This window comes from Heteronotia binoei, chromosome 4 (assembly GCF_032191835.1).
Source record: "Heteronotia binoei isolate CCM8104 ecotype False Entrance Well chromosome 4, APGP_CSIRO_Hbin_v1, whole genome shotgun sequence".
NCBI classification, from domain to species: Eukaryota; Metazoa; Chordata; class Lepidosauria; order Squamata; family Gekkonidae; genus Heteronotia; species Heteronotia binoei.
The window spans coordinates 67,156,205-67,183,209 of record NC_083226.1 but is presented as its reverse complement, the minus strand read 5'-3'; the positions used below and the strand labels follow the sequence as shown (position 1 = coordinate 67,183,209).

Sequence of the window (27,005 nt, the reverse complement as noted above, 5' to 3'; positions counted from 1 at the left end):
ATATATTACAAACACGCACACTTATTTCCAAAACAGCTACAAATTGCCACATGCATTAATCTAGCTAAAAACATAGAAATAGGTAAGCCTAGTTTAGTGGAATTTTCTTAAATTATATTTGAACAATAAACAGTAAGAGTAACACTGCAAAGTGCTCCTCTATTTTCATTTATATCTACAATAAAGTTCTATAAACAGTTGTCTCTCAAAACATACCCCCCAATAAAATAAAATAAAAAATAAAGGTAACACCCAGTGTTCTCTATTTGCAAATTTATGATCAGTTAAAAATTAAAGGGGGGGGATGACAAAAAGAAGAGAAACAAAAACAGGCCCCACTCAGAGGTGCGTATTTACATTCTTCAAACTGTAGCGGTGAAAAATATTTCTATTAAGTGCAGGACATTCCTAGTGTTGCAGTAGTGACATTTTTAGTAAGTCTTCATGGAATCAATTCTTTTGTCTTAACAGTGATGCATTCCAGGACTATGTGACATTATTAATTTTTCCCCTTCACTTGCAGCCAGTGGTAGAATCTGGATTGAAAAGTTCCTTGTATAACGGAGGAAATAGTGTGTTCACTATGTCAGGATGAGATTGTTTAAATACCTGCAGTTTTTCTCCGTGCAAGTTGCAAAGTGCTGTAATGATTGGTATCTTGGCTACTAACTGTAAAACAAATAAAGGGAGAGAGAGAAAGTTTATATCAAATAATTGCTTTCACAAAATGTTGTCTTTTAATTAATGAAACAGATTCAAGGTTTATTTCATGTCTCTATCTTTGTCTCTTTTTCATGTCTCTTTTTCATTATGGTATGACATGCCTTAGACCAGGGGTATCAAACATGCAGCCCAGGGGCCAAATCAGGCCCCCAGAGGTTCCTATCAGGCCCCTGAGCAACTGGGTGTCATCTGCTTCTTCTCCCTTCTGTATCTCAGCTTGTTTTACAAGGCTTGCTCAATCACACAGGAGCTACAGAGCAAAACCTCAGTTTTCTCCTTTGATTGAGTCTCCTTCCCCTCCTGGTCCCCTGGAGGGAGGGAAAGAGCCAGAATTTCCTTTGCCCAATTCCCTAGATCCCATGGAAGAAATACAAAGAAAGCACATTTAAGACCAACAAGAGCTAATGTTTTAAGCATGTTTTAATTTTTTTTTTAAAAAAATCTTTAGTTGTGTTTGTGTCCTTTAAAAAGTTTATATCTTTGCTACTTAATCTTAAATAAGTACACACATGGCCCAACCTGACATGGCCCAGCCCAAAAAGGTCTCATTTAGGTCAGATCCATCCCTCATAACAAATTAGTTCGACACCCCTGCCTTAGACTGTTTTTCACTTGCAGAATCCAGGCAATTGCCATTCTTTCAGATTCTGGTATGTATTTACTAAAATACATGCATTTACTAAAATTAAATCTGTTAAAACAAGAGTATATTCTTCTGCCTGATTACACATGCCAAAGCACAAAATTTCACTACCTTTATAATCATTACAGTGATAGGTCAGAAGCAGTGAAACATAAAATTGATTGGATCTGCCTGGATATTTGGACATAACTGCAGTGATATACAAAATCCAAATGTTCTGGTAAAACTGACAATACAGATGACATGCTCAATTGTTTCTATTGAACCCAGACTGACAAGGACAAAGACATATGGGATACGTGCATATCTCCCACTGAGGGAGGCAGATGGTAGCATGTTAAGTCAGGTCAAGGTAAAATGCAATATTTAGGGAGTTCCAGCAGACAGAGGTGGCTAGAGGTGGAACAAAGTTTCAGGATTCTGGTATGTTATTTGATGAATGCCCCAAACCTTTTTGAAAGTAGTTTTTTTCTATTTACAACTTAGCCAGTGGGGGGGGGGGATGAGGGCACTCCATGTGCCTGCAAGGAATCTCTGGGTCTGAGCAATTCTTTCTAATATCATGAAATACTAGAAAACTGCTTGCTAATCAGAAATAAGAGAAATTAAATACAAGAATTATGAGATATACACTTGTACAGTTTGCATACTGAGCCCTCTACAGAACTGAGGATCTACCTTTGCCAAAGTCTCATCATCAAGATGATTCTTCTGGATCACATGCTGAAGTGCAAAATAAATTTTTTCCTGAAGCTTTTGGACCTTCCTTGGTTCTAATAGCCAAGCCCGATCTGGTTAAAAAAAACCCAAACAATTACATTATGTGGATGATTTATAATCACAACAGATTAGAGAAGATAGATAGATGATATAGATAGATATACAGAGAGAGGGGGCGGGGAAAGAGAACCTAATAGGAGATTAAAATAACAGTACTTAATAAATTGACTAGTCATGGAGAAATGAAGCAGCTTTATACTGAAACAGAACACTAGTCTGTCTAACTCCGAACTGTGTATTCTGCCTTGCAATGGCTCTACCAAATCACAGATTTTCCCTAGCCCGTCTATCCCGATTGGATCTGCATCTTTCTGCAGACAAAACAATGTTGTTGAGCCATGGGCAATAATCACTGCTAACTACTTAAAGCAGCCCACTGTCTGTAGGAAGGGCAGGACTCTGTCTCTCCACCAGCTAAATCCTTGAAGAGCTAAAGTGTAGAACTTGTCTTGAAACTTTTGGGAATCCTGAAACTAGTTGAACATTTGCTACAGTGATGTAATCCTTCTTACTCTTGCTCTACTCTCTTTCATGCATCACAGCTACACCATGCAGGTGTAGAGCTTTGGCAAAGTTCAGTGAGTCATGGTTTTAGTTTATAATCATACCATGACTTTTAGTCCACACATTTCCACTGAAATCAAGGACATTTGTTTTCAACTCAATGGCTGAATTCGGATGGCCAATTTGAGCCAACATAGGGACGGCCCCCAGGGTGATTAAAAAGCAAGGTCAGACAGGCACAGCTGCCGCCTGTCTGGCTCCTGCACTCACCCTGTCCTCTGATGTCTCTGAGATGGATCAAATAGCTATCACTTGGAGTAGTAGCAAATTCTTCTGCCACACTCCGACAGTGGGAGCATGCAAGCGAGGAAGATTGGTGGTGTGAACCTGCTAATCTGCTCTAGGCACTCACCGGTATTCTTTTTAAAAAAAAAAAACTGCCCAGAGTGCATGAGTGCATGTATGCTTGAGTGTATGGTCATTAAAAATGTAATGGGAAAAAAAGAAACCCAAATTGTGCTAAGGGCATGGCGTGCCACAACCATGTGAATGTGTCAAAGCGCCCCCTGTGCAATATATGGGTGCATCATGCGGGAGTGACTGATTGGGATTTGGTCACTCTAGTTTTGGGCAGCACAGTTTGGGATACCTCTGGTGTGCTTGAAACTGCCAATGTGTTTAAGACTCATTTAGCCATATTATCCTGATGACTGCTGAATATTTTCATAACTGGCATTTTCACTTAGCTTCCTTCTACCTAAATACTTTTGTTTATGGTTGTGTTGTCCAAGAGAGCTCTTTCATGGCCAATGTGATCAGCTGCTTGACAGATATGCAGGACAGCTGCTGAATGTCCTGATTTCCTCCTCTTCTCATGCCCTGAAGATGCGAACTTTCTGAATGAAATCAGCACCTACTATCAGGAGATACATTTGACAAATTGCTTAAGAAAAACTGGCAGTGATATGAATAAGATACTAAGAGCCATGTAGTTTGGGTTGCTTTTTGCCATTTTAATTCCTCTATATTGGATTCATGATAAATATAATCAAGATAAGGCATAACATAAACATAGCTAGTTGTTTCCCTGTAATATTAATCCATGTTGCCAATAATGACTGATGATGAAAAAACACTATAAATTCTGCTAATTTGGGAGAGAACAATTGATTTTAGGAAATATTTAACTATTGACTGCAAAACATATTGAACAGAGCTGGATTAAAGCACAGTGGGGCCACATTTTGAACAATATTCTGAGCTGCCTGGCTTCATGAGCTCTTTGCCAGGCTCTCCCTCCTGACTTCCCTTCCTTTCATTAATAAGTCTCCTGATTTCATTTACACAAGCACATAGTCAGTCAGTCAGACATACAAAACAAAACAAAAACTATAATATTAATTATCTATACAAAATCTCAATGCACTTTATTCAGCCTAGTATATCTAATAGTTTAAGGGGCAGAAGCTGAGTAAATTATACGCAGGATGTTCTTGGCTCATATTTTCACTGCAGAAAACAGAAACTTTACAGATACAGTAGTTCTTTGGTCAACATAGGGAAGAAGCAGTTGTAAACAAACATTTTCCTCCTGCCCTCCTAATCCAACTTCACAGTTTGCCACATTGGACTTTACCATCCTTCATGCTCAACTGCAGTTGCCAGTATTTATAAATTTATCAACTACCAGCAATACAGTCACTGCTCTTGCCCATCTGATGAAGGAAGCACCACAAGCTCTGTACTAAGAGGAACTTTAAAAAGCAATGTGTACTTTAATTCTGAAGTCATATGAAGCTTCCTTATATTGAGTCAGGATCCTTTTACCAGGAGTTGAACTGGGGACCTACTAGATGCAAGCATGTGTTTTACCATTCCCTCCCCAGATCAAATCCATTCAGACTTCAGTTACCCATTGTACATCTTTAGATGGTATCAACAATTACTATTATTGGTAACAACATTTACTATTATTGGTAACAACAGTTGCTATTATCTAAAAAATTGACTGAAATGGAGGCATTTGTATGGGAGCTGGGTGCAAAAGAATATTAATAAAGATGCAATAATTACCAGGTGATATCAGGACAGCAGATGAAAACAAGGCAATTTCCTCTTCAGTTAGCTGCAAAGAACATAGATTCTTTGCAAAGTCAAATGCTTCATTCACCAGGTCATCAGAACCTTTAAATAACACAGAAGATGGTCAACTTCAAGCCTATCATGTCCAAAAAGATGTCTCTCATATAACATTTTCCCTTCTTCCTTTTCAGCAAATGAATGTGATATCTTTCTTCCTTGTGAGCAAATGAATGTATACTTCAATTAAAGGCAAGCACTCCTTCTCCCCATCCTTTGTCAGACGCAATCACATTTGAGTTATGGGTTCTTCTCAGTTTTGTATGTGGTGCCTCTCTGATTATCATCAGGACTGTGGTGCACATGGAGAAGGGGCTTCAGCCTTCCCCATTATCCCATTTTATCAACCTAAAACTGACCTGTGGATTATTATTGGGTTTGTCTTGGAAATCCATGTGTGCTCAAGGAAACATGTAAGTCTTCCCAAACAGCACACCCTTGCACTCTTTCATGCTGGGAAAATGGAGTAGTGAGGTAGGCTGAAGCCCTTTCTCCACTTGTCCTGCACGTTTTCCAGGCCCCAGTTAGGAAAATATGTGTGGGGGAGGGAGGTGTTCTGGCATGTTGGCACCATGTCTGCACTCTGTTATCAGTTCTGGAGAAAACTAGAAATGGTGTCATCAAATGCTCTAGAATTTGCAAAATATGATAAAACCCTAGTGTTTTGTCCTGTGACTTCATGACTTTTTTTTTTTGCAGGAAGTAATACTATATACAGATGTGCTACCTTCCCAATTTGTTGCCATTTCTCATGCTGGCCTTTCAGCTGCCAGCAAGCAATCCTGGGACTTGCCAGAGAGTCTCTTGCTATAATAAACCTAGCAATGCCCATGTTTGAATAGCTGTTCATTGAGGTAACTGTTGTAAATAATTTGAAAATCAGGAAGTCTCATTCATGATGGTTGTTATGTCTAGATCTAAAGGAAAAGGAGGTGTATCTAAGAATTGATTAAGAAAGCACAGCTTTTCTTGACACTGTACTGCTGTGATGTGCACATAATTTTTTCTTGTTACTAAAACCCCAATTAATCAACATATCATTCCTTGAAAAAAGAAACAATCTATTGTACTGAATGCAGCAAAAAAAGATTTGAAGAAATATTTCAACTTTTAAAAAATGTTAATTTTAACTTTAAATTAAAAATTTCTTCTTTGTAATGAAATGTGGTTATCAGTTTATCAGCTATTATCAACAAAAAAAATAATTGTTTTTAATTGACAGATTGGGAACGAACACTGTAAAGAAAGAAGGGCAAATTGTAGAATTAAAGGTCACAATCAATTATTCTATTCTCATCCAGAGATTAGTCTGTAGATCTGTGCACTGGACTGTTATGTAAATTTATAGAGACTTTTATAAATGGATACATATAAGGGCGAGGTGGGCAGGAGGGCCAAAACTAGTGCCACACTCCAAGCAGCTGCCTCATGCTGCCTAATGGATGCACTGGCTGTGTACAGAGGAAGGCAATGGCAAACATCTGCTCATCTCTTGCCTTGAAAACCCCATGATATGGAACTTCATGGTGTTCCCATGAGGCAGTTTGACTTAATGGCACACTTTACCTTTACACAATTTAGGCAGTTTAGAAGGCATATTTCCATGTTAGACTATGGAATGAGTCATATTGTGGCCAATGACCAAGATCTCTTGCCTTGAAAACCCCATGATATGGAACTTCATGGTGTTCCCATGAGGCAGTTTGACTTAATGGCACACTTTACCTTTACACAACTTAGGCAGTTTAGAAGGCATATTTCCATGTTAGACCATTGAATGAGTCATATTGTGGCCAATGAGTCATATAGTCCAATGAGTCATATTATGACCATTCAGTTTACTGAAATTACTGTTTTTACATTCTCTGAAAGCTGACAGTGCTGAATATGATATTGGAATATTTGACTATAGCATTATTCCTATGAAATTGTTCCACAAAATTTCCAAAGTTTTCAGTGTGACCCTACCCTATAAATTTTCCTACCCTATACTCTTTTTTTAAAATGTGTTCTAATTCTATGTATTTCTACATAGTTCTTTTCAGTGAAGATGTAACAAACTTCTCACAGTGGTTCATCAGAAGAAAAAAAATAAGTCTATGGATAGAAATGGATTTCAGGACTATTTACTTGTCACAGCAGCAGAAACCTCAAAAACAGTGATAAGATAGAGTGGTTCAGATAAATGAGCATGATATATGATAACAGGCAGATCTTGAGAAAACTCAGAACATTTGAATAACAAAGAATTAGCCACACTGGCTTGTATGATATTCCATTTATCTCAAATGTTGCATGTGGAAATGTTAAGGTATGTTAAATGAGAAACTTGGTTGGAAGAGTATGAAAACAAATATATATTCAAATTATTCAGTAATTCTAAATAACAAAAATCAAACCTACCCAAAGCCTTGAACATTTGCATTCCTCCATATTTTCCTTCAAACAGAACAGTGTTGTTGAGTGGATTGAAGGCACGGCACATTCGCACTAAAACCACTTCCAGGCAGCCTAGACAGACAGACAGCAATCAAATTTAAATATCCTGCTAGGATATTTAAACTAGAATACCCTTTCAAGAACTTTTTGGAAGCATAACATTTTAAAAAGCACAATTTCTTAACCAGATCTGTTCAGAAACAGTAGGCACTGCTAAATTTTCACTGAAATAATAACAGACTGCCTTGACCTGGATAGCTTAGGCTCGTCAGATCACAGAAGCTAAGCAGGGTTGACCCTAGCTAGCATTTGGATGGGAGACCAACAAGGAATACCAGGGTTGTGAGAGATGGAGGCAAGCAATGGCAAACCATCTCTGAATGTCTGTTGCCTTGAGAAAAACCCTATGGCATTGCCATAAGTCAGCTGTGATTTAATAGTCAAACAACAGAATATTGGGCTATCAAATTTTTTTCATACTTACTTTTGGGCTAGAACATTTGAGTCCAGTGGCACCTTTAATACCAGCAAAGTTTTATTCAGGGTATGCATGCACACTTCCTCAGATACAATGAAATGGAATTTTTCAGTCCATACATACAAGGCAGCAGTTGAACAGCAAATTAGCATACATCATAAGGAAGACGTTTTAACAGATGCAAGGAGGAATAACAAGCTACATTTATCAGATCACCATTGTTTGGATTTAATTCCTGGGGGAAACAGTGGTGCAAATAAATATGTAAGAACTGGAGACAGATGTGTAAATTTATCCTTCTTAATCAGGGTGTCGAACTCTTTTTCTTTGAGGTGTGATTTGTAGTGCAGTGCTATGTCTGCTCTTTTACCAGACCAGAGAAATGCATTCCAATATACCATTCTAATGTCCATTGCATTACATTACAAGCACTGTTCTTTTTTAAAAGATGTTATTAGTTAGCTCCATGCTTGAGAGGAGATGGATGGAGCATAACAACAAGGTCTCAGTCAATTATTCGTAACATTCCACAATTAAAAAGGATACATTAACGCATCTATCTCCAATTTTGACATATATATTTGTTCTACTGTTTTCCCCCTGGAATTAAATCCAAACAATGGTGACCTTATAAACTTAGCTTGTTATTCCTCTTTGCATCTGTTAAAACATTTCATTATATGTAAGCTTGTATGCTAATTTGCTGTTCAACCTCTGTCTTCTGTGTATGAACTGGTAAATTCCATTTCACTATATCTGAGGAAGTGTGTCTGCATATGAAAGCTCATACCTTGAATAAAACTTTGTTGGTCTTAAGGTGCCATTGAACTCAGATGTTGTTCTACTGCTTCAGACCAATACAGCTACCCACCTGGATCTTACTTTTGGGTTGTGTGTTTTAGTCCCTAAAGAGAAAAAAAGATATCACTCTGAGCTTAACCTGAGAGGACAGCAGCTCATAGTTCAACAGCAGCTCATAGTTCAACACCACCAATAGTTTATGTTTCTAAATGTACATGATCTCATTTAATCTCAAGATTAGTAAAGGGAAGAGAAATAGCCATCAGCAATTTCGAGTCATCCAAGCATCATATTTCTAAACACAGTTACTGTGTTTTGATTTATCAGTCAAGATCTTAATATTAACAGGCACATGCACAGGCTGGAGTATTCATACTGAACATTGAATTATTAATAGTACCATCCTAAGCTTTTTTGCCTTTCTGCAACAATAATGTTCACCAACAACATACAGTTCTTCCTATCCCTGTGGCCTGTGTGATTTTCTCCCAGGCAAACTGACCATACTCTTACTCCACAGCACCTACATTGTTCATCAATGTTTGTAGGCAAACACTTTTCTCTCAGCAGTTTGTTGCTTTCCAAACATACAGATGCTCAGCAACACATGAATGCCATTCACTCTTCTCTGCTCACCTGATTTGAGAAGTAGAATTTGATCGTTTTGACAGAGCTCCATAAAGCCTGTTATCCGTTTTGCAAATTCCACCACATACTGAATAGCATGAGTGATCTGGATTGCGCACTGCTGCCACAATGCTTCTCTTGACTTTCAGAAGAAACGAACATGGAAAAAGGAAAGCAGACAGTGAGTACATGATTTAAATAATCAAATTTGATCCTACATTGTTGTTATATGACCACTCCACTATGTTTAATTCAAGTGCGTTGTTTAGATTTAGTATTGAAAATGACTGAACGTGCCAAGGATGCAGACACTGCACTAACAGAAGTAATATGCAACTGGTCTGTGCAACTATCAGGATCACAATGTATGCAAATAAAAATAGCTAGACAAATTGTGTCTGATACATATATGCTGCATTTAAATTTATTGCTTCCAACAGCTCACAGAGACAGCAATAAAAATCCATATAATTTCCCAATGAAAATACTCAGAGTGAAAATTGTATTCACACTGTAACTATCATTTAACATTTATTCAGAGCAACAGTAAACTGGGTGGTAAACATGACAGAAGTGTAGAAAGAAAGAATCACCATAGATTCAGCTGTAGTGTGAACATCAAAATAATTTCTGCTGAAAATTTCCCTCAATATGTAATAGAATGAACAAATTACTAGTCCTTATGACTGAGGATTTTAATGAGCCGCCTTCTTAATAGTCTTAATTATCATTCACCAGTCCCAGCGACATATTACTTTACCAGTCCCACATGGTTTCATTTTTGTTATTGAAAAGATAATCTAGGCTGATAAATAGAAACATGGCTTTGGTTATTCAAGCATGCACAGTTGCTAGCACATTGATTTGCTGGTTTTATGTGGCATTAAGTACATTTGTGGGAGAAGGGAATCCTATCTAGAGATCACTTGGAAATGTGAGGGAACTTTAAAGGGGTAACTGGGCTGCTTTGGTTTCACTGGGAATTTTGAACTGAACTAATTTGGAAACTGGGAAATCGATTATTTATTTAGAACCTAAACTCACAAGCTGTTCTAGACTGCTGCCTCTTCTGAAGCAGGCGGCAGCATTTGCCAGCTCTTCCATCTCCTCGAAGAATGCACAAGGCTGGGGAAAACCAATCGGGGGCTCAGCGTGGAAGTGCTGGCCAATGAGATGTTGGCTCACCAGCCAGGTCTTGCATCAGCTACCCCTTCAGCATCAATTTGGTGCAGCGCAAGCTTCCCACCCATTCACCCTCTTTTTAGACCATGTGGGATCAGCTAGTCACTGGTTTAGGGGCTGAGGAGGAATTTTTTGGGCCTCACTCAGATTGGCATGATCAGAAGGGATGAGGGATAAATAGGCCTGGCAAAGCTGGATAGGCCCTAACTGGGAAGGCAGGAAAAGCACGAGTTTAAGGGATTTTGAGTTGGAAAGCATTCCGAGATATCAGCAATAGGGGGGGGGGGGCTCAAACTGGGTACCTATGGGCTTTTCAGTCAGGGTGTCTCAGTTGGGGGCCTCTTCGGGGTTGGGGGAAGGCTTGGCAGTTGTGGGCTGGAATGTGCACTCCCTCCCATCTATGCACTATTGTGCAGGCTGTGATGAGTAAGGTCTGGAGGGGTCCCGGACCTGGCTCTGAGCCAGGGTGGGTTTGCCCTGTTAGGATACTTGCTCTGCAAGCACAATAAAACCTGTGCTTTAATGTGTTGCAGATTAGTTTATGTTTAAATAAAATTCCCAGATTAACCCATAACTTGTGTTGTGTTTCATTCGAGGGGTGGGCTGGCAATAAAATCCAAGAAAATTGGAGCCAGTTGGAAATAACTGACACCAGAGTTGACTGCAGAATTATCTTTCTTCATTTCAGTTCTGTAACAGTGGCCTCTTGATTCCCCATAGCAAAGGCAGAGAGGAGACATATACTATTTTTATTGCAACCCTGTGGGTAATAGTAGTTCCAAAACATGTATTCTAAATGTTAATGTACAACCTCTGTTATGTTTAAACCAGGGTTGCAATGACCCCTCACTATTGTGGCAGAGGGATTTGGGGAGGGTTCTGGGGGTGGGCATGACATCAGAAACAATGCCCCTGGTGCAGTGACAATATGTGGAAGTGATGTCTTCACATTGGTGATGTCATGCACAATGCTCTGAGTTATGAGCAAATTTTTTTTGCTTCAAAACCTTAGAGTTTGCCCCAAAACCAGAGCATCCCCATGCAATATCTACAGTGTAATGACCTCATCCAGGGTTTGGGTGGGATTTCCCCCACTGGCCAGCTGGCCAGCTGTGAGCTAAAGTCCCCCAAAGCAGAGGAACCTACTCTGGGACCTGTGGGCTGGCAACCCTAGTTTAAATCAGGATTCTAAAAGAAAGGGAGTTGAAGTGAGGGATGATAACCCTTCTGCCTGTCTGCCAGCCTTTTGATCTGCTTGGATGTATGGAAAAGAGGAAGACCAAAGGCATTAATTAGTGGGTAATATAAGAGAGATTCTTCCGCTGAAGTCAGTGGCTGAATAAATAGACTGTAGAAAAAAACCCACATCAATACATCTGGTCCTGGGGTTGCAATATGGAATGCCCTCTCAAGTGAAATCTGTATAGCACTTCTTACTTTGCAGGCACAACAAAAAACTTTGGTTATTATTAAGAGAGACTCTTAACAAAACACGGGCTGCCAGGAGCCAGCAGGCCTTAGTTTTAGTCGCGCCCAGTGGCGGAGGGGAGGGGCAGCGAATGAGTGAGCAGAGCGGCATCAGCGGAAGGGGGGGGAGCATCGACGGGCTGGAGGGGACTAGTGGGGAGCCGGAGCGGGTGGGGGCAAGCCGGAGGGCGCTAGTGGCAGCTGCGGCAGCAGCAGTGGCCATGGCAGGGGGGGAGAGAGGGAGGAAGGCAAACTAGGCAGTTGCCTTGCTGGGGCACCGGATGGGGGAAGAGCCCAATTTGCTGCCCCCACCTCCTGGCGCCTTAGGCAACCACCTAGTTTGCCTAGTGGGCGAGCCGGCCCTGCCCACAACAGATACCCTGTGAGGTAGGTGGTGCTGAGAGAGCTTTTTGCAGCAGCTGCCCTTTCAAGGACAACTCCTGTGAAAGCTATGGGTGACCCAAGGCCATTCCAGCAGGTGCAAATGGAGGAATGGGGAATCAAACCCGGTTCTCCCAGATAAGAGTCCGCACACTTAACCACTACACCAAACTGACTCTCTAACTTCATCTGCAATAATTACAACCCAGATTTTACTTATGGTTCAGACTCTTTCTGACTCCACATATTAAACTTCATGAGAAAGCCATGCAAGATTCAGGTAGGTATGTCCTCTGTACTTAGGTTGTCCTTAAAAGGTAAAGGTAGTCCCCTGTGCAAGCACCAGTCATTTCTGACTCTGGTGTGACATTGCATCATGACGTTTTCACAGCAGACTTTTTACATGGGGTGGTTTGCCATTGTCTTCCGTAGTCATCTACACCTTCCCCTCAGTAAGCTGGGTACTCATTTTACCGACCTCGGAAGGATGGAAGGCTGAGTCAACCTTGAACTGGCTACCTGAACCCAGCTTCCACTGGGATCGAACTCAGGTCATGAGCAGAGAGTTTGAACTGAAGTACTGCAGCTTTACCAACCCAGAATTTGCCTGGATTATTTCCCTGAATCTGAGAATAGGATTGCTCTCCCATTGGCTATTGGGTGAATTCCTTGTGCTTGACAAATAATTGGCCCATCACAGCTCACTCAGTATCTCTGGCCTCCCATAGGCTTACTCCCCTGCCCCGCCTACTTCAGGCCTAGAAATGTTGAACTAACCACCAAAACAGTTTTACCTCAGATTGGCATCTGGTGGGAGGCTAAGGGGGGACAGTGTCAACAGAGATGCCATTATGTCAACAGCAAGGTATGACTTGGAAATGACATCACACAATTGACACAATGGTAATGTTTCCCCCTTTCCCCCCATCAGTCACTCTTGCTATAGCAGGAGACCTGACAACCCTATTTGCCAGAATCCATTATATCTTATAGTCAAACAAGTAAATAAGTAATGTAGATTATATTGACTATATTGAGGCTACAATATGATTGTCTCTATTTTATCATGTCCATGTCAAGTCTTCATGCACCACTAAAGTTGCTAAATGATTAACAGCACAGAAAAAAAAATGAATGTTGTTATGAGGTTCTGGTCGCCCGCATAGATGACCTCATGCGACATCTGGATCAGGGCGGCTCAACGGTGCTGTTGTTATTAGATCTGTCAGCTGCTTTTGATACGGTTGACCATCAGCTACTGACTAGCTGCCTTGCTGATGTGGGGATTCAGCGGTCTGCCTTACAGTGGTTGACCTCCTTTCTCCAAGATCGAGGACAAAGGGTGGTGATAGGGGAGGAAGTATCCCAGAGGCACTCTCTCAGCTGTGGGGTGCCACAGGGAGCGGTCCTATCCCCGATGCTATTTAACATCTATATGCGCCCCCTTGCCCAGATTGTCAGGATGTATGGACTGGGTTGTCATCAATACGCAGATGACACCCAGCTCTATCTATTGATGGGTGGCCAGTCTGACTGTACCCCAGAAAATCTAGACCTAGCTCTTCAAGCTGTGGCTTCTTGGCTGAGGCTGAGCTGGCTGAATCTGAATCTGACGAAGACAGAGATTCTCTATCTGAGTCGGGGTGACCCGGGGAGGGAGGTTTGTCTGCCGGCTCTTGACGGGGTGCCATTAATACCGGCCCCTAAGGTCAAGAGCTTGGGCGTGCTCCTTGAGTCCTCCCTCACAATGGAGGCCCAAGTAGCAGCCACTGTTAGATCCGCCTTTTTTCACCTTCAGTGGGTGTGGCAGCTGGCCCCGTTCCTGGAACACAACGACTTAGCAATGGTGATCCATGCCACGGTCACCTCAAGAATAGATCACTGTGATGGTCTCTACATGGGGCTACCCTTGACGCTAACCCAGAGACTACGGCTAGTGCAGAATGCTGTGGTACGGCTGTTAATGAGACTCCCTCGATGGGAGCACCTTCAACCGGTGATGAAAGAGCTGCACTGGCTTCCTGTTGTGTTCTGAGTTTGTTTCAAGGTGTTGGCACTGACCTTTAAAGCCCTTTATGGTCAGGGACCTGTCTATCTGCGGACCGCCTTTCTCCGTATATTCCCCAGAGAGCACTGAGTTCAGGGACGAAAAATCTACCGTCCATCCCAGGACCAAAAGAAGCCAGGTTGCGTATGACACAAACCAGGGCTTTCTCTGTGGCAGCGCCAGAACTCTGGAATGCTCTCCCGGAGGCCATAAGGGCCCTGCGGGATCTGCCTACATTCCGCAGGGCCTGTAAGACCGAATTGTTTTGACAGGCCTTTGATATCTAACTGAGAGAGAGCTGCCACTGGATATATATATATAGAGAGAGCACCAAGTAGAGTACTGGTGGTCACCACTGAATTTTCAGAACCACCTATATTGTACTGTATTAACACAGCAACATGAAATGGTTTAAAATAATTTAAATATGTAATTATGTTTTATATGTTTTATTGGTTTTAATGGTAGTAATGTAATGTTGTGAGCCGCCCTGAGTCCGCTTGCAGAGAGAGCGGGATATAAGCAGAAAGAAAGAAAGAAAGAAAGAAAGAAAGAAAGAAAGAAAGAAAGAAAGAAAGAAAGAAAGAAAGAAAGAAAGAAAGAAAGAAAGAAACAAGAGAGGCAAGAAACATTTTTTGTAGAGAGGCAAGAGACATTTGTTTGCAGAATGGTACCTTGCTCTGGTATACTTTGATTTCCTCATATGTGTGGGTTTGCCAGGCTAGCTGATGTAGTTCCTCTATTGTATATTGACATGTCTCCAGATGGGACTTGATGATATTCTGTGCAATTCGATCTAATAAAGAGACAAAAGGGAAAACAAATCTTTAAAGTTTGCTTCAGGATCTATCACATCAATCAGTTCTGTGCAGTAGCTACCATATGACTCTTAGCTGCTGAACAAACTATGAATGCTTTCTCTGGTACTGTATCTTAGAGCACTAAGACACTCATTAAATGGTACCCCTGCTACAATCATATCTCATTGAAAATTGAATCAATAATCCAACGAAACTCCAGTAGTTTATTAATTAATCAATAGTTTATTATAGAAGTCTATTGAAATCTCTAGGATAAAATGCATCAACACGTATCTTTCATTATGCACCTGGTTGCAAATCTGGCATCACTCTTGTGTTCCCAAGAACATCATGATGCAGCAACTAACTTTTGCCTCAAAGCAGTAGATATATATAGAATGTAATTTCTGCAAAACCGAAGTAAAGGATTATTTTCCTGAATCTGAGAGTAAGTTTAGGAAGAGGCTAGGGAGGGACAGGGACAGCCAGTGACAGACTTGGATATTCTGCTATGAGGCAGAAGCACAAACAAATCAGCAACCCTCTGACTACCATACAGTGAGCTATTTGTGCAGAAGCATGTCTCAACATATGAATTTCACAGTATTCACTATTCTACCACAAGCATCATAGATAATAATTCCCCTATGGTGGTGGCCAAACGAAGCTCACCCATTGGCTAATGAGTGAGTTCCATGTGCTTGACAAATAATTGGCCCATCACAGCTCACTTAGTATCTCTGGCCTCCCATAGGCTTACTCCCCTGCCCCGCCTACTGCAGGCATAGAAATGTTGAACAAACCACCAAAACAGTCTTACCTCAGATACAGACACATCTCTAACTGCCTCTTTCCCCCACCCAAGACTTTCTCATGCTGCAGGAAGGTCGAGCGGCAAGGGGTGTGTGTGTTTGCACAGACGGCTCTTCAAGAGGAATCCACTGTGCAAATGGGGCCATCTGGCCCAACTTGGCTTTCTTGCACTGTTGGAAGGTCGAGCAGGGGGGAGGTGTTTGCATGGAGGGCTGCTCAAGAGGAGCCTGCTGTGCAAACAGGGCCATCTGGCCCCGCTCAGGTTTATTGCGCTGCAGGAAGGTCGAGCGGTGGTGTGTGTGTGTGTGTGTTTGCATGGAGGGCTCAAGAGGAGCCTTCTGTGCAAACGGGGCCATCTGGCCCCGCTCAGCTTTCCCACACTGTGGGAAGGTTGAACAGGGGGGCATTTGCATGGGGAGGGGGCTCCTCAAGAGGAGCCTGCTGTGCAAATGGAGCCATCTGGCCTCGGTCGGCTTTCCCGCACTGTGGAAAAGTCGAGCAGGGGCGGCATTTGCTTCTGTGGAAATGGCCTAATTTGCATTGGTGCTGGGGGTCCTCCCTCACTGAAGGGTAGAGGGTGGGGTCATGCCTGGGGTGGCAAAAACCCCAGCACCGTCCCTGGTTCTCTCTGTCAACTGGCCTCATGAAAAGTATTGCTGGCAACAGACTTCTGCTGCCCCATTAATGGTCCACACAGATGACCTCCCAGCATACACAACCTTTAAAAGCTGCAGAAATAGCCAGGGAACCACTGCCACCATAATGCAGCTAGGCAGTGAGCATTTCCTCACAGGCCATGTCTCTTTCCTGTCACTTGCTCTCTCCCTCCTCCCCCCAGCCTCACCCCTAGCCAGAGGCTGTTGCTAGGTGACCAATTTTTGTCAGTAATGGGAGAGGCCTCAGGTGAATAGAATGGCATACAGTCCACCCTCCAAAGCAGTTCTTTTCTCCAGGATGGGAATGAGAGATCTGATGTATGGAGATCTTCAGACTCCACATGGAGGTTGGTACCCTAGGTCTGGCAGCACCCTCTAGGTGACTTGATGCCACCTGACTGACATGACTTAACTTGTCCTGGCTACTTGCTCCTATTCAGCAACGGCCCCCTTAGGACAACCCATGTGACTTAGCAGTTGCCAACTCCAGGTGTAGAGAGCCAGTTTGGCGTAGTGGTTAAGTGTGTGGACTCTTACCTGGGAGAACTGGGTTTGATTTCCCACTCCTCCACTTGCACCTGTTGGAATGGCCTTGGGTCAACCATAGCCCTAGCAAAGGTTGTCCTTGGAAGGGCAGCTGCTACGAGAGCCCTCTCAGCCCCACCCACCTCACAGGGTGTCTATTGTGGGGAGAGAAGATATGGGAGATTGTAAGCCGCTCTGAGTCTCTGATTCAGAGAGAAGGGCAGGGTATAAATCTGCAATTCTTCTCCTTCTTCAAATTGCTGGAGAGGGTAGTTTTGAGAATGGGTTGGACCTCAGACTGGTACAATGCCATAGACTCCACTCTCCAAACCAACATCTCCTCCTGGGGAACCAGTTTTGCCAATCTCCAGGTTAGGGCTGGAGATCACTCAGAATTACAACTGCTCTCTAGATTGATTGATTTATCAGATTTATATCCTGCCCTCCCCTGATAGGCTCAGGGCGGCTAACAATAGTTTAAAAACATTAGCAAACATATTAAAATTAGATCTATAAAAACATTTCCATATATATTAAAATCCAAGATGACAAGCTTCTGTTTTTCATTACATTAATTCAGTGAGATTGTGGATGCTGAAGGTAATAGTCACCTCCCTCTAACCACTAAAGGCGAGTTTGAAAAGTTTGATCTTACAGGCCCTGCAGAACTGTGGCAAGTCCTGCAGGGCCCTGACGTTTTCGGGGAGGGCATTCCACAAAGTGGGGGCTGTTACTGAGAATGCTCTGGCTCTAGTACTGGTCAATCGAGCTTCTTTCGGTCCAGGGATCTTAAGGAGATTTTGAGACCCTGAACGTAGTGCTCTCTGGGGTATGTATGGGGAAAGGCAGTCCTGAAGGTAGACAGGTCCCAGGTCATATAGGGCTTTAATGGTTATAACCAGCACCTTGAAGTGAATCCGGAATGCCACAGGCAACCATTGTAACGCTTTCAGCACAGGATGAATGTGCTCCTGTACAGATAGCTCTATTACCAACCTGGCTGCTGCATTTTGCACCAGTTGCAGCCTCCGAAGTTGAGTCAAGGGCAGCCCCATGTAGAGGGCGTTACAGTAGTCTATTCTTGAGGTGACTGTTGCCTGGATCACTATTGCCAAGTCGTCGCACTCCAGGTATGGAACCAACTGCCTTATCCGTCTAAGGTGGTAGAATGCAGATTTGGCAGTGGCTGCTACCTGGGCCTTCATTGTCAGCGAAGGCTCAAGGAGTACCCCCAAGCTCTTGACCTTCGACGCTGGCGCTAATAGTGTCCCATCAAAGGCTGGCAAGGCAGAAATCAGCTCCCCTTGAGGTGTGTGTGTGTGTGTCGGGGGGGAATGAATGCCTTCACTTGGGTGGATGGGAGGACAGCAAGGGTGGCGGGCACTTGCCTGGAGTCCCTTTCTAGAGTCCATTGTATTTTTCACCACAACAGGCCTTATTCCTTGTTAAAAAAAATAAAGATTCATGGTGTCCAAATTTGCGTCCAATTTTGCTTGATGTGCAAGGTGAGCCACTGAGATTGACAGTTTTTAGTTTAAAAGATTACAGCACTTCTGTTTGATGGTAAAGTAAGAGACAGATATTGGCAACATGATTTTAATCTGTATTTAATGTAAAAATTAGCATAAACCATGTAAACTATGAGACATGAAAAATACCCATACTTCTGAGTAAGTATGATTGCTGTTGTTGGTTTTATGGACAGGGGACAGAAAAAGTGTGATTTTGTTAGTAGGTCTAAGCTATGCACTGTAATGCATAGCCCCTATATGCATACAAATGATGCGCATGTACATTCTGAAACATAACTATACAGACAGCCATGCTTCCATCCCTCCAACTGGAATGCATTCATTTTATGCCTTTTAAATGGGTGAAAGCGTATACACTAGATGATTATCTATTAACTGAAGATAATAGATAATTAGGGGAGGGACGGTGGCTCATTGGTAGAGCATTTGCTTGGGAAGCAGAAGGTCCCAGGTTCAATCCCCGGCATCTCCAAAAAAGGGTCCAGGCAAACAGGTGTGAGAAACCTCAGCTTGAGACCCTGGAGAGCCACTGCCAGTCTGAGTAGACAATACTGACTTTGATGGACCAAGAGTCTGATTCAGTATAAGGCAGCTTCATATGTTCATATATGTTCATAAGATCTGATCAATATAAAGCAAACCCTTATGGGATTATTATTTTCCCATATCTTCTGAGTAAATGCAGAGTCCTTTTTTCACAAGGTCAACAAAGTCATTTTTTAAGAAGAAGAGGAAGAAGATATTGGATTTATATCCCGCCCTCCACTCTGAAGAGTCTCAGAGCGGCTCACAATCTCCTTTACCTTCCTCCCCCACAACAGACACCCTGTGAGGTGGGTGGGGCTGAGAGGGCTCTCACAGCAGCTGCCCTTTCAAGGACAACCTCTGCCAGAGCTATGACTGACCCAAGGCCATTCCAGCAGGTGCAAGTGGAGGAGTGGGGAATCAAACCCGGTTATCCCAGATAAGAGTCTGCACACTTAACCACTACACCAAACTGGCTCTTTTTAAGGGTCTAACAGCTCAGATTCTAATTGAGGCTGGTTTGCTGGCTTATATGATCAATAGTAGCTGGGAGATCAAGCACATTCCTTTGCATTCTTGTCTTGCAAAATGGTACCTGCCATCTCACATACATCTTGTTAGAACAGTAGCAGTCTTTTCACATGCCTATGGCACTCTGGTGACACAAACACACACTCATACATACACACACACATACATAGTAGAGTTACAATAGTTTGAAAAGCATAATAGAGGACATATCTCCTGACTGACTACTTCAAACAAGTGATCACTATGACTAATCTAGTTACTAGTTAAGCTGTGATAATTGCTACTAACTAGGAACATCCCTAACCTTCCAACCTTAAAATAGGACATTTTCATACACACACACATCCCATGTATGCATGCGTGTGTGTGTGTATACACACACACACATACACCATGTTCAGAATTTCTTAGGGCACATATGCATTTTACACTACAGATGCAACCACCACACATGACACCTTTCTGCAAGTACACTTGAGCAAGTGATGATTCATTCTGCACACAAGAAATTTGAGTCAGCTGAATCTTTTTTGTGAGTTTTTATATTCTGTTTCTGGCTACAGGCCAAGATGGTGAGAGTGGTCAAGGCTGTAAACTTCTGGCCAGATAGCAACTTTGAAGAGCCACTGCACTCAACCTGCTCACAAACAGGGCCTTTTTTAAAGCAAGAATGCACAGGAACACAGTTCCGGCTGGCTTGGCAGCATGGGTGTAGCCTAATATGCAAATGAGTTCCTGCTGGACTTTTTCTACAAAAAAGCCCTGTATGAAATAATGGTGCTGGCAGGGGGTGTGGTCTAATATGTAAATGAGTTCCTGCTGGGCTTTTTCTACAAAAAAGCCCTGCTTACAAGTAACAAAGTATGAAACACTTCCTACAAACTGGTCTGCAGGTAAAGGCAAATGGTGGCTCAAAACTGTAATTTTGCTTTAGCCAGCTAGTAATATTTGCATTTGCACAGCTGATAGTGAATTTACGCATTCTGGTTCTTTTATTCTATTTTTGAGGGGAAATTGTATTTATTACTCTTGAAATGAGTTGGCTCAGCAGCATTCCCCATGTTTGTATGTTTGGCATCAGAAGCTACAACACTGTACGGCTGTACAGAGAACTGTTTCCAAATAGTCTCACTGATTGTCACAGTGATGACAGACCTCCAAGTGTAGGTGTGCAATGCCTTAGGGCAGGCAGCAGAAGCAGCCACTTTTAAAAAGGCTCTCTTCTGCTGCCATTTGAACCTGAGCCAGTCGCTAAGGCTGACTTGAGATTCTTGTGCTGCAGGCCAGCAGAGCTGGAGTGTATCACAGAAAGGCTGTGCTTGGACTCAGGGGACTGGAGTCTGACAGCTCATTCTGTTGGCTGATTACCATTGCATAAGCATTGGAGGCAGCTTTCTTTTTGTCTGAGTTGGCATTGATGAAAGGGAGAGAGGGGATTAGACTGGAAGACAGTGGGCTGAAAGGTTTCCAAAAAGTCTTTTTGATAAATTCTGAAGATGAATAGGAGAGTTGTGTTTTTTTTCCAAAGCCAACAACAGAGCACAAGCCATTTGAAGGGATGAGTGCATTAAAAAAGGGTACATAATTGCTTTATTGCCAGGGCACACAAGGACTACTGCAGTTTACACAGCCTTTCCCTCATCCAGGAAAACTGCCATTATCTCAATGACCTGATAATTGGGATTCAGTATATGTCCTCCCACCACTTAAACACATATTGCTCCATTGGCCTTGGAACATACCCACCATGAAACAGCTTGTTAACAACTTGTTAGAAGTCCTGGCTATGATACTACAGCAGGGAAGCTTCAGCTCTATTGTCTACATTGGTTGGATGGATCTTCTCTATCAAATTATTCATTTCCCTTATTTCTTTCTGATGTATTCATAGTTCTCTCCTCCCAACCAGTTATTTGGCTTCACCTGCTCTTCTTCAATGAACACAAAGCCTGTCCAGTACAGTCCATATTGGTGTCATAATTAAACTCTGTTCTTGTTTCCCATCTTTATATTCTGATTTCCATGTGCCACAAGCTCCTTTATTTTGGCTCTTTCACTTTGCCTTTTATCAACAGTTGCATGCCATGGAACATCAAGCATGACTTATATGGCCTCTTGGGGCAGAAAAATGGGATGCATGTTTTCAGAATAGAAGGCTTTTAATTGCTGAGGCATTTTATAGTTTGTTCCTTGTTCACTTGCTTAGGTCTCAACCATGTGCAAATTCTTGTATATCAGTTTTTATTTTCATTTCATTCTAAGCATATGGTGCATACCCATGAGTCAAGCTGCAGTTATTAATTTTTACCGTATCATTCCTCCAAGAAGCAAAGTTATACATCATTTCCCTCCTCCAATTTATCCTCACAACAACCCTATTAAGTAGGTTAGGTTGAAAGAGAAAGTGACTAGTCCAATATCATCCAGCAGCCTTCGTGGCTAGAGATGTGAAGGCCTGGGGGTTGGGGAAAAGAAAAATCCAATGAGGAAAAAACAAACAAAACCAAAACAGTTTTCGCCCCTTTTTCCTGGATCCTTGTTTTCAAAAAAAGTCTGACAGAAAAATTTGGAAATTGGGGGTGGTAGTGCTGAAAAAAAGACAGGCTCTTGTAAACTATATATATACTTATTTTAGATTGAGTAGAAATCTTCTCAAAGCAGGGGCTGCTTCTAATTCAACATTTTATTATGAAAATACCTGATAACTTTTTCAATTTTTCCAGTGGAAAAAATGAGGAATTTTGGAAAGTACTAAAAAAACTTCCCTCATTTTTTTTCCTTTGGGATGAGTGAATTGTTTTTAAGGCAATATCTTACTCAAAGTGCACAGTATGTAAATTTATATTAGAAATTTAGAGCATTAGATAATAATTTCTATGTATACTCTTTACCTATGTTTTCAAATAATATATATTTTTAATGTGAGTAATTTTGGAAACTATGCTATAATGTATTTGTGTTTTGTGATATTAAGTCATTTCTGACTTATGGTGATTTCCAGATGGATGGGTGGATGGATGGATGAAATTTTCTTTTGGAATGAGTGATTTTTTTTCCCGAATGAGTGATTTTACTCAAAGTGCATCCTATGTAAATTTGTATATAAAATTTAGAGAATTAGATAATTGCCTGTTGCCTGAAAAGTTGAAGGAGCTGGATATCTTTACCCTGGAGAGGAGATGACTGAGAGGTGATATGATATCTTCAAGTACTTGAAGAGCTGTCATATAGAGGATGGGGGAGAATTGTTTTCTGTTGCCCCAGAAGGTTGGACCAGAACCAACAGGTTGAAATTAAATCAAAAGAATTTAAACATTAGTAAGAACTTCCTGAAGTTAGAGTGGTTCCTCAGTGGAACTGGCTTCCTTGTGTGGTGGTGGGCTCTCCTTCTTTGGAGGTTTTTAAACAGAGGCTAGATGGCCATTTTACAGCAATGCTGTTTCTGTGAACTTAGGCAGATCATGAGAAAGACAGCAGGAAGGATTGCATCAGTGCTTAATTCTTGTAGCTCAAGGATATGCTGTTCACCACTTGGCCAGTTTTGCTGGGGATCCTGGAGAGGGTTTTTTTTTTGCCATCTTCTGAGTATGGAGTGGGGGTCACTGGGTGTGTGTGTAGGGGGGGAGGTACTTGTGAGTTTCCTACATTGTGCAGAGGGTTTGACTAGATGATCCTGGAGGTACCTTCCAACTTTATGATTCTATAATAATTTCTAGGTATACCTGGCAAACTATGTTCTTAAAATCAGATCAGAACTAAAGATGGCGGTGCATGCAGAAGCCTAGTGTCAGGCGATGGAGACTCAAGGCAGTATTCATTGAAACAATGTATACTTTATCAAAGATTTCAGCTTTTCACAGCTGGTAACATCATTAGGGTTTGTAGAATCTTTTGGGCTCAAGTGCCGTGTTCTACTGGAGAAAGTTTTTCTTCCAGACGTTTCATTCTCCGCAGCCGAGAATGAAACGTCTGGAAGAAAAACTTTCTCCAGTAGAACAGGGCACTTGAGCCCGAAAAATTCTACAAACCCTAATAATGTATACTTTATTGGATTACATTGGGGTGCGCTAGGATAGGTTCACTAGTGAACAGTTGTTTTAATTTCTCAAATGCTTTTTGACATTCGGGGGACCAGGCTAATCTTGAACTTGCTTTTTTCGCCTCGGCTCCCCGCCCCTTAGTCTTTAACAGATTGGTCAGTGGTAGCATCACTTTGGCAAAGCCCTCTATGAACCCGCGGTAAAAATTTGCGAATCCAGTAAAAGATTGGAGCTGTCTACGTGTCCTCGAGGGTTCCCAGTCCAACACTGCTTGGATTTTCACTGGGTCCATGGCTAAGCCTTTCCCTGATACTCTGAAGCCCAGGTAATCTGATTCCTTTTGGTGGAATTCGCATTTCGACAACTTAGCATAGAGTTTGTGCTCTAGTAGGGTGTTGAGCACTTTCCTCACCAACTTTATGCAGGAAGGTAGATCTTTTGAGTAGATAATGATGTCATCCAGGTACACCGCCACTCCCTTGTACAGGTACTCCCTCAGTACTTCGTTGATGAAGTTCATAAACACTCCGGGGGCCCCCTGTAACCCAAATGGCATTACTAAGTACTCAAACTGTCCCAAGGGGATGTTGAACGCTGTCTTCCATTCGTCTCCTTCTTTAATCCTGACTCGGAAGTAAGCATCCCTCAGGTCTAATTTTGTAAAGATGGACCCCTCCGATACTGTGCTCAACAAGTCCTTAATTAGTGGTATGGGGTAGGCATTTGACATAGATATGGCATTTATCCCACGAAAATCTGTGCAAAGTCTAAGCCCCCCGTCCTTCTTTTTCCTGAACAGTACTGGAGCCGCGTGCGGGGCTGCGGCTGGTCGGATGAACCCTCATTTTAAATTTTTGTCCAAGAACTTTCTCAGTTCTGCCTTCTCTGCCCACCCCATTGAGTACAGTTTCACTTTGGGTAACTCCTGCCCCAGTATAAGTTCAATGGCACAGTCTGTGCTTCTGTGGGGGGGAAGTTCGTTCGCCTCTTCCTCACTAAACACTCTACGCAAGTCCCGATACTCTTGCGGAATGGATCGTACTTCCTCTATGGTTAGGCATAGTCTCTCATTCTTGGGAGGAGGCGCAGGGCCCCACTTTACTGACCAGTGGTGATGAGTGCATTTTTTGCTGTCAAAGTCTATGGTTTGCTCAGCCCATTGGATGTTTGGTTGGTGCCTTGCTAGCCATCCTACCCCCACTACCACATTAAAGGATGAGGAGGGTGCAATTACAAACACCTCCAGGTCCCAGTGCTCTTTAATCCCTACTGGAAAAAATTGGTTTTCTTTTACGCATGGCTCCCCCTTCATTACTGTCTCGTCCATTTGCTCGAACTGTAACGGGTGAGGGAGGGGTTTTCTTGCTAACCCTAGCGCTTCAACTAGCCTCGGGGTGATGATCTCCCTAGTGCACCCCGAGTTGATTAGCGCTCGGGTGTGCATAAACTCTTTGGAATTGGGGTTCAATAAAGTCAAAGGGACTAAGAATAGTTCTGCGGATATTCTCACCCACAGTGGTGCTGGTGTAGCGTCGACCTGCCTTTCAGCACTGCTTAGGGCAGGTCATGCTCGTTTCCCGACGGCTCTGACTCGTCTCCCGACTCGTTCGCCCTGGTAAAATCCTCGTCAAGCACCGCCGACAATGCGGTGTTGCCCCGGCTGGGCTCCTTTGGTCTTCCCGGCGTTTTCTTCACCTTGGGGCTGGTAGTCCTCAGTGCAGAGGGGGAGGGCTTGAGGTTTCTCGGGGCATTCCCCGACTAGATGCCCCAGGTTGCCACATCGGTAGCATTTGCGGGTGGCCGATCCCTTTGCGGAGCTGCTCGGGGGGGGGGGGTGGATTTCTTGGACTCAGTCTTTGCCCCTGACCGAGACTCACGTCCCCCTCTGCTCCCCTCTCGCTGTTGCTGCAGGGCCACCCGATCCATGTTGGTTTCAACTTCACCCGCCAATTGGACCCACCCCACCAGCGTCGTTGGTCGTGGCTGGTGGAGGGCCCGATCCAGGAGAGCAGATCTGAGGCCACTCTGGTAGGCCTAGATCTTCATCACCTCGTTCCAACCTCTCACCTGGGTGCAGTGGGTCTGGAACTCCACCGTGTATTCTCTCACCGAGCGGGTCCCTTGCTTCAGGTCTTTCAGCACGTTGAGGGCCCAAGCCTCGCGAAGGGAATCCTCGTATTGGCGTAGCATGGCTTGTAAGAAAGCGTGCACACTCCCCAGCTCCGGACCTCTCAATTCATACAGGCTCACGTACCATCTCCGGGCCGCCCCCGTGAGTTTCAATCCTAGGTAGTCCACCCGGCTTGGCTCGTCGGGGAAGGTGTTTCCCCAGTAGTGCATGTAGCTGGTCACCTGGATGGTGAAGTATTCCACTTCTTCTGGGTCCCTGTAGAACTTGAGGTCAAGCTCGTGGGGTTTCCCTGGCTCTCTGGGTGCTGGTCCTCCGGGTGGGGGTGCTGGTGCTCCCCCACTGCCATCCCCCCCCAGGATTTGCCAGAGGTGGTTGTGCAGGCAGTCCCGACCGGTGTTCCATCTCCCACAGGGACTGCATGCGGTCGATCTGCCGTCCCACTTCCCGGGCGATTGCCTGGGTATTACTATGAATCTCGCTTCGGAGGTCCTTCGCCAGCCCCTTCATCTGGGTTTTCACTTTCCCCAAGATTTTTTTCTTCCAAGCGGGCTGCTTCATCCTCTCTCCCCGGGCCCTCGTCCTCCTCATCCTCCGAGTCGGGCAGGCTAACACATGACGCGTCGACCTCTTCTCTTGGCTCTCCTGTAGGTGGTCTGGTGAGGAGGGTCTCGTGCCAGGCTGGGGCTGCATCCATCAGTGCGGTAGAAGTCCTCGGCTTCCACTGCTGCGGGCTGATGAACAGGGTCTGGATGTAGGAAGGGGATTTGATTCCCGTAGCGCGCCTATGTCCAAGGTTCTCTGTTATCCAGAACTTTTTCAGCCATTCGACTTCAAAGTGGCCGGTTCAGATAAACCCCTTTTCAAAGATTAGTCTCAAAATGTCAGGCAATGGAGACTCAAGGCAGTATTCTTTGAAACAATGTATACTTTATTGGAAACTCATAGCTGGATACAGAAGTTGAGACTAATACCTGGGAATGGGTGTCAGTCTTATGGAATCTACATCAAAGCAATATCTAAACAAAAGTACTATTCTCAAAACAACAGGGAGTGAAGGTGCAAACTTTCACACGAGAGCTTCCGCTTTTCTCTTTGCCTCTGGGAAGATGCTGGGCGACCATGGTATCTATTAACAGTCGCATTTCTTTGCTCCTTTTACAACCTAAACAAAGTTAACACTTCAAACATCCCCTCTTTGATATGCATGCTAGCTACAGTATAACAAAAGGCTTTTGGTTAGT

At 43.2% G+C, this 27,005-nt stretch overlaps 1 protein-coding gene across 1 annotated transcript in view; it reads right to left on the bottom strand.

Annotated features, from left to right (window-relative positions):
* Window positions 1-375: 375 nt before the first annotated feature.
* The window catches only part of RORB (RAR related orphan receptor B), a 204,608-nt gene continuing 177,978 nt past the window's right edge, over window positions 376-27,005 (bottom strand). The window contains exons 5-10 of the mRNA XM_060237472.1: window positions 14,886-15,007; window positions 9,144-9,276; window positions 7,193-7,300; window positions 4,724-4,834; window positions 2,045-2,157; window positions 376-669 (exon numbers count right to left, since the gene is read on the bottom strand). Of these exons, the coding sequence (XP_060093455.1) occupies window positions 514-669; window positions 2,045-2,157; window positions 4,724-4,834; window positions 7,193-7,300; window positions 9,144-9,276; window positions 14,886-15,007 (743 nt within the window). The 3' untranslated portion in view covers window positions 376-513. The remainder of the gene's footprint in view (window positions 670-2,044; window positions 2,158-4,723; window positions 4,835-7,192; window positions 7,301-9,143; window positions 9,277-14,885; window positions 15,008-27,005) is intronic.